Source organism: Alligator sinensis, unplaced genomic scaffold (assembly GCF_000455745.1).
Source record: "Alligator sinensis unplaced genomic scaffold, ASM45574v1 scaffold1000_1, whole genome shotgun sequence".
NCBI classification, from domain to species: Eukaryota; Metazoa; Chordata; order Crocodylia; family Alligatoridae; genus Alligator; species Alligator sinensis.
Window position 1 is genome coordinate 1,182,049 of NW_005842478.1, and position 11,665 is coordinate 1,193,713.

The 11,665-nt window shown below is 39.5% G+C and overlaps 1 protein-coding gene across 2 annotated transcripts in view; it reads left to right on the top strand.

The window, feature by feature from the left end:
- Positions 1–11,665, top strand: part of BBS2 (Bardet-Biedl syndrome 2) — a 25,671-nt gene that overhangs the window by 934 nt on the left and 13,072 nt on the right. Inside the window, exons 2-7 of one of the 2 annotated variants that reach the window (XM_025212690.1) lie at positions 812–937; positions 1,226–1,288; positions 3,400–3,477; positions 7,323–7,427; positions 8,996–9,082; positions 10,356–10,491. In XM_025212690.1, the coding sequence (XP_025068475.1) occupies positions 812–937; positions 1,226–1,288; positions 3,400–3,477; positions 7,323–7,427; positions 8,996–9,082; positions 10,356–10,491 (595 nt within the window). The remainder of the gene's footprint in view (positions 1–811; positions 938–1,225; positions 1,289–3,399; positions 3,478–7,322; positions 7,428–8,995; positions 9,083–10,355; positions 10,492–11,665) is intronic. The other variant, XM_025212691.1, reaches the window with a different exon arrangement.

Consider the following 11,665-nt stretch of genomic DNA (forward strand, 5'->3'; position numbering starts at 1 on the left):
AGAAAATTTTAAAAGGCACAGTATTAAATAATAACTTGTTTCCCCCTTCCCTCCCCCAATCCTTGATAAATTATTATTGTCAGTTATTGTTGCTTATTTTATAGTTAGGCTTCTGGAATGGTGTCTTTATAGACAAAGAGGTTAATTTGGGTGGATTTCATTACAAAATCAGTGTGGCACCTCCCTTCCTTAGAGAGAAGTGTGTGAATGGAAGCACTGGTTTGCACAAATTCCTTTGAATCCACAGGTTGCTGAATATGAAAAGAAGCATCTGTACACATCTTGTTACAGAACTGGGTCTTTAGAGTGTGTAGAGTCTTTAAGGCAATGAGCATGCCTCTGTTACTGTGAAGTGCCTCATGCTGTTTTGGGTGTGAGAACAATAAAAGTTTAAAATACACATCACTTACTGTTGGTCCACTATAATGGACACTGACAAAGCCAGTTCTCTGAGAATACCTTCAGGACTTGTGGTTTGTGGGTTGTGAAGATCTGACATGGTGTGTAAATGTTTCTTCTTTTTTTTGTTGTTGTCATGACCTCATGGATGTGACCTACTGGCCTTACTTAGCCATGTATAACTAAGGACAGTATGGGTTTTCTTGTAGACATTTGTAATTTGCAGTTGACTACTTACATTGCATTTACTTTCTGGTCATTTATTTGTTCATATCTTTTTGGTTATAAATATTTTATAGCAACTCAAACTTCTGTACCATTGCAAAATAGATGAATGTGCTGCATGTATTATGTGCATATATATCTAGCTGAGTCTTTGCTACATATCTATTCTTTTAATATATCTCTGTAGATTTCAGATGGTGCTAATGCAGCAGTGCTTGGAATGCTAGGAGATATTTCATCTCCTCTTGCCATTATTGGTGGAAATTGTGCTCTGCAAGGCTTTGATCATGAAGGAAATGATCTATTTTGGACGGTAAGGACATGCACAGGTCTCTTGATGCTACTCCATGATTTTTTTTTCCAATAGATTAAACTCCCTTTGGTGTTTAATGTAATAAATATTCATTTAATTGTTTAATAGCTCAAATCTTCCTTAATTTAATTTAAGATCCATGATAAATCATACATTTTTGCAACTACCCAACAACTGGATGAACATGATTTAAGTAGATTCTTTGTTTTCTGGCCATTACGTTCATAAAAAAACTTGTCATAGGCTAAGCCAGGATAAATATTAATGACTTCATCCTTTTAATTTTAGGTTACAGGAGACAATGTTCGTTCATTAGCATTGTGCGACTTTGATGGTGATGGAAAAAATGAGGTTTGTTTGTGGCAGATGGTTCCTGTGTGACTTCAATTGTCTTGTTGTCTAGCAGTGATTTTTGTTGTTGTTGCTGAATGAAAATATCAGTATTATCATATTTTGAATTTTTTTTTTATGTTGCTGGGTAAAGTGAACTCTTCTGAAAGAGTATAGATCTTTCTTTCAGGCCCCAATTCTTCAGAGATCTATACACAGTCCCATTGACTTCATGAGGTCTACACATAATGTAAAGTTAAGCACATATATTATTAGTCTTTATAGCACTGAAGCCTTGCTTTTGATATGATGATCACTAGGTGCATCTGTGTGCAATTAATGTAAAGTAATAAATGCCGGAGCAGCGTGAACTGGAGTAAACTACTATCAATAGTATATTATATTATTATATATATAAATTAAATATATTTAAAATTATACCAGAAGAAATGCATACATCGGTCAGATTGTTGGACCCCTGGCAATTGAGAGATATATAAAAATTCTAAATGGCAAAACAGTTGGCTCCTGAAAAATAATTTCATTTGTGATTGTCTGAATCAAGAACAACTCTGTTGTCAAACCCAATTAAAATACTTTGTTTCCAATGTAGACTAAATTAATTGGTCTGATTTTGGAAATAATTTTATAAGCTTCTTGTTGATAAGAAACTATAAGGCAAGAGTAAGAAAATCTTTCCAGTTTTGATGCTGCGATTTACAATATATGAGGTTTCACATGACTGTGGAGTTAGTTCCATGTTATTAATTGCAGGATCCGGGCTTTAAACATGACTTGCAAAGTAAAACATGTCTTCTTGTATTCAATTGAGGGTACATATCAGGGGTGGCCAAACTACATCATGTGTGTCACAAGTAGCACATGCAGCCTCTGTGTGTGGCTTGGGACAGACTGGGGAAAGGAGCATAAAGCAGAGCAGCAAATTGGGTAGGGGGAAGGGGTTGGAATGACACTCAGGGAGAGTGTAGGGCTTACCTTGTGGGATGACTGCCTAAGTTTGGCCTTCACTGGTGTGTGTGTGTGTGTACACTGTTAAGTCATCACAATAATTTTATTTTCTGTATGTCTGTTTTAGTGCTGTTTGAATTTTATAATTATTACTTGTCTTTTCTTTCTCAGTACCTGGAAGATCATTTATAGCATCCGAAAGACCTCACTTGTGCCATTGACATCTGAACACCACTTTATAGGAGTTTCATGTTGATTTGCAGCATATATAGTGATGCAGATCCTTCACCTACATGAGAGTTCACTGAAAAGATCTATCAGCAGGATTAGTGTCACAGCCAGTTTCATCACTTCCCCTCTGCCTTATTTTCTGGCATTAAGAGGGCTGGAGTACAAGTAAAGCAGTTGATTAAATAAGAGAGTGGATTGGTTTAAAACATCTTGACTTGTGTCTCATGATTCAGGTTGTGGTCTGTTTGAATCCACATGGAATTTTAAACTAGGATTTCAGGTCCTCTACCCCAACATAGAGGATATAATTTCTTAAGGTGTGAAGCTATGGCTACTAGTGAGACAAGGTGCCAACTTGCATTTCCTCTTCCTTACCTTGTATATTTCAAAACATTTTCTTAGAATCTAGACCGTGAGACTAATACAGTAACATCTTTGTTGTCCAGTGTTTAATTCCAGCGAAATTCTGTTAGCCAGAATTTCTGGCTAACTTGCTGGATGCGGGGGAAAGCTTGCATGCGGTGGCCGCTGCTGCAGGAGTGCACCACCCTGCACTCCTGCCAGCCTGCATGTGACCACTGCCACCCCCTCCGTGCCCCTGCTCTGCATTATCTGAAACCCCCTGCCGGGTTATTTCAGATAACTGGAATTGTTACATAACCAGTAATCCCCTTGCCCCAGGGATGCCGGATAACAAAGATTTTACTGTACCTGGAAAAAGTGGAGTTTCCATTGCATATTCATAGGGAAACCTATTGATCCCAGATTAATTTATAAATCTTTCATACCATGATTAAGCAATCCTAAAGTTGGGATCTAGAATATTGTTTGCTCAAAAACTCAGTAGAAGCTTCTTGCCTGCCTCTGGACTACTAGACGTGTGTATTTTTTTTTCCTGTGGTCTATTTTAAGATTATTTTTTCCCTTCCCAGCTTCTTGTTGGGTCTGAAGATTTTGATATCAGAGTTTTTAAAGAAGATGAGATAGTAGCAGAAATGTCAGAAACAGAGGTAAATGATTTCTAACCAACATTTTTAAAAATTTCAGATGGGTACAGTTATTTGCCTACTGTAAATCTACACTGATTTATAGTTATGAAATAGTTTACAGTTACTGTAATGATTTAATTTTATAGCTATCCTGCTAGCACTCTAACAGTTACAGTTAATGAATTTAAGTGCCTGGATTAGGATTTTTTTTCCCTATTTACAGATAAAATACCACATTTTAAAGTAACTCTTATCTATCAGAAAATTTGGGCTCTTAATCAAGGCTGATGGAAGTTACTGAGGAGGTTGATTTGATGGAAAGCCGCAGTCAGAAGCTGTAAAGAACAGAATTTGTTCTATTGCAGTATTTCCCTCTCTCAGAAACTCTTCAGATTGTTAAAGGGCAGGCCTTGTTCATGAAGCCAGTTCCAATACTTAAGTGCAAGAAATTCCATAATTACATACTCAAACTGTTTTCTTTGTTTATGTTGGTACCCTCTGATCCTGGCACAGATTTTCCTAGAATACATTGATACAAACATGATCAAGCAGCATGTGCGTGCAGAAAAGCAGATGACATGTAATTGTAGTATTTAAAGAATATTATTAGGACAAAGCTGCAACTTGTAGTTTCATAGTTGTTAGGGCCTGGAAGGGACCTTGCAGATTATTGGGTCCAGACCCCCTGCACTTGAGCAGGAAATACCGCTGGGGTAAGATGACAACTTGTTTGTAACTAGGTCAGATAAACAGAATTTGAAGGTGGAGGGTAACTTGGGTGACAGCAATCACAAAATGATGGAGTTCAGGATCCTAAGGGGAGGAAGGAAAGAAGAGCAGCAGAATAAGGACACTGAAGTCAGGAAATTGGTGGGTAGGATCCCCTAGGAGGCAGATCCAGGAGTCTAAAAGGAGTCCAGGAGAGCTGGCTGTACTTTAAGGAGATCCTATTAAGGGCGCAGGAGCAAGCTATCCTGATGTGGAAGAATGGGAAGTGCAGCAGGAGATGAGTTTGGCTAGACAGCAAGCTCTTCAATGAGCTTGGAACTTAAAAAGGAATCCTACAAAAAGTGAAAATTTGGCCATAGTACTAGGGAAGAATATACAAGTATAATATGGGGATGCAGGGAGAAAATTAGGAAGGCCAAGGCACAACATCAGATGCAGCTGGCAAGGGACATAAAAGGCAGTAAAATAGGATTCTACAAAAATGTCAAAAGTATCAGGAAGACCTGAGAATGTGTAGGTCCTTTACTGAATGCAGAAGGCAATTGAGTTATGGATGCAGAGAAGACTGAAGTATTTAATTCATTTTTTATTTCACTCTTCACAGATAGGGGCAGCCACCAGATGATGGGTACAGCTAGCAACAAAGATGGGAAAGGAGACAAACAGTTTAGAGTAGTGGAGGAATGTTAGGGATTTAGAGAAGCTAAATGCTTTTAAATTGGCATGGCTGGATGGGATACGCCCCAGGAATTGGTCAAGGTAATTTTGGAGCCATTAGCTATCCTCTTTGAGAACTTATAGAGGTTGGGTGTACATGGCTGTACCTGTAGCAGAGACAAGGCCCAAGTGAAAGTTGTGGTAAGCAAAGATTAAGGGGTGGGGATGGGGGGAGGGTATGTGAGCAGAAAATAGTGATGGGAGTGGCACTCCTTATTCTAGTGGGAGAGGAGGATCTGCTCGTAGTGCAGAGAACCACCAAACATCTTATGGATGAGTTCTCTGCCTTCCCTTCAAGGTTGACAGAGGTTTGAGAGAGGAAGCTCACTGCTGAAGCTTGGGATGAAAGGCTTAGTTACTAAACCACTTGCCAGAGAGCTTAAAGCTAAAGATGATGAGGGTGGAGTTGCTCTAATAACTAGGATCTAAATTTAACAGGGTATCCTGCCCTGGAATATTTTAAACTCTCTGTACCCTGTAATCTGGGCAGAGTGATATGTGGTTAGATGGAAGTTGTACAGGGCTAACAGTATATCAAGCTCATATGTGATTTATGTCATAACCACACCTGACTCATATTTTAAAGCCACACACAGAGATTCCTTGAGAGTTGTTGTCTTGTCATTTTAGAGCTGTGGGGCTATCCTTTTTGGCAGGTGTGCCACAAATTAGCCCTGTAGGCTCCCCGAGTGCCACTTTGATCATTTTCTCTTAGTCTGCTGCTCAGCTTTCTGCTCCCTACCCTATGCTTCCTAATTATGTGCTTTGCTTTCTACTCCCTGCCCTATCTGTCGCTGTGCTTTGTGTCCCCTTCCTGGTCTGTTGCATGCCACACACAGAGGCTGCCTATGCCAGTTGTGACACCCACTTGTGCAGGTTGGCCACTCCTGTTTTACAGAACTAATTTAATCTTCTTCTTTTAAGGAAGATACATTTCATGCAGTATCTTTGGTTTTATACATAACATTCCATTTTAAAATGACTTTCAGGTCTTGGGGATTTTTTGGCAGGGTTAGTAATATTTGGGATCCTCAGTGACCAACAATTAGCATGTTGACAGTGCTGTAACTAATGGTGCTTATGGGATCTTCAAATGCATAAAAAGGAAGAGGGGTAGTAGTAGACAGGCTATATTTTTTCCATATGTATCACTGGTGTGGTCACTACTGGAATATGGCATCTGGTCTTATGGTCACAGTTTGGGGGATGTTGATAAATTAGAGAGTATTCAGAAAAGATCCATGAGAATGGTTGATTAAAAGAATTGGAAAAAATACCTTTTAGTGAAAGACTCAAAGAGCTTGATCTGAGAAAAGGTTAAGGGGAGAATTTGATCAGTCCATCAGTAGTTACATGGGGAAGAGGTGTGATGATACAAGGCTCCCCCCATTAAGCAGAGGGTGTTACAAGATTCCAGTGACTAGAAATGGAAGGCAGATTAATTCAGGGTCAACATAAGGCTCATATTTTTAACAGGGAAGGCAATTAATCACTTTAAACAACTGCCAAGGGTTGCAATATGTATCTCATCACTGGTGGTTTTTAAGTCAAGATTGAATTCCTGCAACCTGTATGATGCAGGAAGCCAGATAACATGATCACAAGCCTTCTGGGCTTGTGACCTGTGAATATATAAGTTCAGGCGATTGCAGAACATGTTTCATTTGCATTGAAGGGCTGCTCGAACAGCTGCCATTTGGAGTGGGGAATCTAGGTTTCAGGAGTAGGCAGGACAGAGGGTAAGTTATGGAAGAGTTATGGTTACTTTCGGTCCCTCCCTGTTTCTGCCACTTACAGAAATAATAAAAGAGCATTGTGCTATAGATGTTCACTGGTGATCGTGTCCCAGAAGGAGCTCAGTCCCACAAACAGTTAAACTTTTGTTTAGTCCCGCTGGTTTAATGCTAGGGATTTCTGCAAAAAGTTCCCACTGTTGTGGTTCTGCCACAGTTGGTACTCTTGGCCTGGTAGTGTGGACCAGGAAGACACAGCAACCAGCATTTCCTCTGATCAGAGCTGGTATTAAAGACGCATTAAAAAACACTGTGGCCATATGACTTTGCTTGTGCTCCCACTCAGATTCCCTCCCCCCACCCCCGAACCGTGGTGTAGACACAACTGAAGAGTTTGATCTGTGTTTTCACATGTAGTTCCATTAATGTCAGTTAAACTACTTCATGTGGGTGAGTAGGTGTTATAAGGATGGGCACTTAGTGATTTTAAACAATTTTTTTTCATAACTATTAAAATATTTTAATGCTCTTTGAGGAGAGATGTTATCCCCAGTTCGTTGTAGCTTACGCTGTTAGTTTTAACATAAATAGGTCTAATACAATACAGAAATGGCACATATTCTATTGTCTGTTACTTTAAGCTACAGAAATAGAGATGTTATAACTCATACATTTTCTCTTTTTCAGACCATTACTGCGCTTAGTCCCATGTATGGCAGTCGGTTTGGCTATGCTCTTTCTAATGGCACAGTAGGAGTCTATGATAAAACAGCTCGCTACTGGAGGATTAAAGTTAGTACAATCAAATCTGTACTGAAGAGAGAAATCAGAATATTAGAGCTGAGAGTTTTGAGACTCACAAAGGGAATTTGGACACCCAGTTAGCATTACAGTGATCAGGAATTGGGCATCTAAATCCCATTGGGTGGCTTTGAAAGTCTCAGTTGAGGTGTTTTATGCAAACTGTTTTTCTAATTGTGTCTCAATCATGAGTATACATATAAAATTAATATCAGGTAACTTGCACTGATGGAGCTGTGGTTATTGGCCCTTGTGTTCGGGATATAGACATAAGGAAGATTTTGAGTTCACAACTGCATAATGCCTTAAGCTATATAGTTTTCTGATATCTCAGAGGTACACTCATTTTACATAGTGTTTGTTAGATATGTTGTGTCTGGTAACTACAGCAGTGCTGTTTGCTGTTCTGTTCATGGAAGACATGTTAATGCCTGTAAAATCATTTTGTCCATTCTTCAGAGAGCAGGACAGGAGTCTTCCTTGTACAATATGTTTTCAGGTGCTTTTAACAGACTGGGTTTATCATATTTCCTTGCATACTACACATCTCCATATAAAACACACACCTTGTTTTTGGAAGGCAGAATGTAGAAAAGAAAAGATTTTTCCAATCATGGCCTGGTGCATGACAAAGTAAGTCTTCCTGGGAACATAGGAAGTGTGGCACTGAGAAGTTCCTGGTGTCAGCTGCCTCATTTCCATTGTCTCCTAGGATGTTGCATGTCCTTGATGCTCCATGTTCCCCAGGCCTTTGCAAAAGCCAGTAGCAAGACTTAGTTCTTTACTATAAGTAGTTCTCCTTATAAGTTCTTGTAAGTTAAGTGTCATTTCCATATCACAGGCCTCATCAAGATCCTACCAACAGCAAACTTGCTGCTTCAGGCACAAGCAACAGCGTTCAATAGCTATGGCTATGAGAGGGCTTTATCATCTTGGCAGCTGCATGGCCTTTACAGTGTCTCCAGGCTTGCTTTTTTTTTGAATGAGAAAAACAACTTCTCCAATTAAAACATGCACCCTAGTTTTGGGGGGCTGATTTTAGGGGGGAAAGGTGCATATTATGTATGAGAAAATATAGTAAATGTTTAAAGCAGTGGGGCTTTCCCATTTACCATTGTTGTCTATCCACAGCCTAAGATATAGGACCACAAAATGATCTTCCTAAATTTTCTTAATGATGCTGACTAGAGCAGCAATTATATTACACAACATTATGGAGATTTGATTTTGTACTAAAGGGATTCCTCATTTACAGAGAAGATTTATAAATCTGAAGCTGTAGCTTCAGTCTTTTGCATGTTCCACTGTATTTGTGGGAGGAGAGGCCTGATAATCCCTTGGGATAGAAACATCAGAGGGACAGAGAGGGTCCTTGGAGAGAATGGGCCTGTGTGTGAAATGCAAACACTGAGATTTCGGAGACTTATGGATAGGGATGCCCTGACCCTGTTAAGAGACATCTGGTTGCATCTGTATGTAATCTATACTTAAGTGCCCTACATGTTTCAAGACCTTCTGGTAAAAAAGAGTAGCTTAATAATTCTTTGTTTTTTTCCCAGTCTAAAAATCATGCAATGAGCATACATGCATTTGACCTTAATTCTGATGGAGTGTGTGAACTTATCACTGGATGGTCTAATGGGAAGGTGAGTTTGAATGAAAAGAGAATATATAGCTGTAAAACAGGAGATTTTTATTTGAACAAAGCTGTTTTATTGTACAAGGTTAAACAGGCAAATCATTCAAAAGGCTATTATCAATTAAGATCTGAAAAAAATGTTACAACAACCCTGTCTTAGCTGATGAATCTAGTGTCAGATGCAAGTTGATTACAGAAAAATTCCTTCCTCTGTTTAATTCAAAATTGATTGGTAAGGTATGGTAGCAAAGATGTTATGACATTTCAGTTTTTTTGAGATTCTTCTTTCATTTCTTCTTCCAGGTTTATGTGTTGAGCACATCCTAGTAGTATTCTTCCAGGTATCCTGGATGTTCTTAAAAACTCCTAAGAAAGGAAACTTATTAGGCAATTGGAAGGGAGCTTCACTAGTAATTATGAAAATAGTATTACCATGGTTTAATAAATTCATCAGTTAGGTAATGCAGTGTTGCATAAAACTGAATTCTGTTCTCTTGCAACACTGTTTCTTAGCATTGCTGTTTGCCAGAAATGGTTGATCTTCCTGCCATGTCTCCTGTGGACACCATTTGCTAGTGTTTTCTTGTAAATCAGCACTCCTTCCACACAATATCCTTTCAGGTTCTTGGGGTTATCTAATCTAATTCACCTCTGAGCTAGAAACCTAGTGCTCCAGGATTCAGTAGAACCCCTGGTAAGGGGCTTCTGGTCTCAATACAGCCTTGTTGTATAGGAAACCTCTACACACTACTATTTTCTCCAGTCTCTGTCATTTAAGGGTCCTTCCTGGTTGTTGAGGAACTGCTGTGTTCTGAACGCTGAAAGAGCAGAGCTGCACAGAGCCCATACTCACCTCCAATGAAAGGTGATTAAAGTTCACAATGGTTGTGCATAAAACTAATGCACTTCATCAGACAAAGACTACAGATAAGATTGGACACTGTAAATGTTGCTTGAAGGTGGTTATTTATTATTTAGTCCTGTCATTGTAGCTTCAAGAGCAGCACAGGCTTGTGATTCCCCTTCCTTTTCCTCTAGCTTTTATTTTTCTCATGGGAAAGCCTTTCTGAGGAGCAGTTCTTTTTTTAACTTGACTACATTTAGATTGCATTTAGTTGTTTAATTTTTGGTAGGATTTTCTTAATCTAATAATGTTCAACTGTAGTTCCATGAATGCAGCAGGCTTCATAAGTTAATGTCCTGGAGCACTGCATAATTTATACTGTGAAGTTAGTTTTCATCTTCTTCATGCGGTGTCTTGGGAATGTTCTGTATTCCAGGTTGATGCACGCAGTGACCGAACTGGGGAAGTCATCTTTAAGGACAACTTTGCATCCTCAATTGCTGGAGTTGTGGAGGGGGATTACAGAATGGATGGTAACACCCAGCTAATCTGCTGTTCGATTGATGGTGAAGGTAAGAGAGCAATTCAGTGTGCTAGTTTAAGCCAAGCAGAAATGGCAAAAGCTTTATCCATAAACTTTAGTGCCAATACATTTTTTTGGCGCCAGGCCTCCTCAGACTGGCTGTGCTTTATGGTTTTGCCTGCCAAATCTGTTAATGTCCTTCGGAAAATCTAGGAAATAGAAGCATCAGGCTCCCTGCATATCAGGTTTTGAATAGTTGTTCCTATATTAGAAATGACCAAACCTATTTTATTTGCTGATTCAGGAAGCCAACAAAATTCTTTTGCTTGACAGAAATGATTTTCCTCTGTTAGCTGAGCAGTATTGTATTTGGTACGTATTGCAGTATTTCAAGCCATATTGTTAAAGATGGAGGTAGAAGAAACAAATACAGATGAGATCTCTGGCTTCTTTATGGTTGATAAAGAAAGTCCAAAAAGGTCTTTTTAAAATGTTATATTGAAAGTTCAGTGCTTAGCAACTTTGTTTCCTGGATGCTATGGCTGAGTGGAGAACTGGTGGGCTTGCATCATTAGATACCAAGGAAGTGAAACTTGAGTAACTGAGGGTGGAAACAGATGTTTCCTTTGTATTGCCATAATAATTTTTATGGTGGCACACAGGCCAAGCAAACAGATGTCCATATACCTTGTCATACCATAAATGCCCCAAATTTGTGGCTGTGACATAAATGGTATTAAGTTGTGCTATTTCATTATGGCAGACATCTGTTAGGTTTATGGCAAGAGAGTGTAATAAGTTCAGAGCTGCCTGTGCTCTCCAGCTGCCCTGGGTATGTGCTCCTGAGGCTTGAGGGGCCTGATCCTGGGTGCCCTGGGAATATCCACACAAATTGAGGCCCCTCAAATCCTGAGAGCACCTGCCTGGCTTTTTTCCATCTTACAGAAACGTGCCTCAGGCAATCTCTGGGGCATTTCTCTGTGAGCAGAGAACACATCACCCATTGACCTGCAGGATCAGGACACATCCTGCCCGACACATCGCACTACAGCTGATCTGCTTCATTAATGTGTCCTCTAAGGAAGTGAAACATGATTTATCTGAGAACAGAGCTGCTTTTTTATTTAGGCCCTTTGGGTACAGATTGAAGTAACTTTGAAACATCAGTCAGCTTGCAAGGCTGTCTACCGGCTCTCCACTTCCTCTGTGGAGAGGAGAGGGGG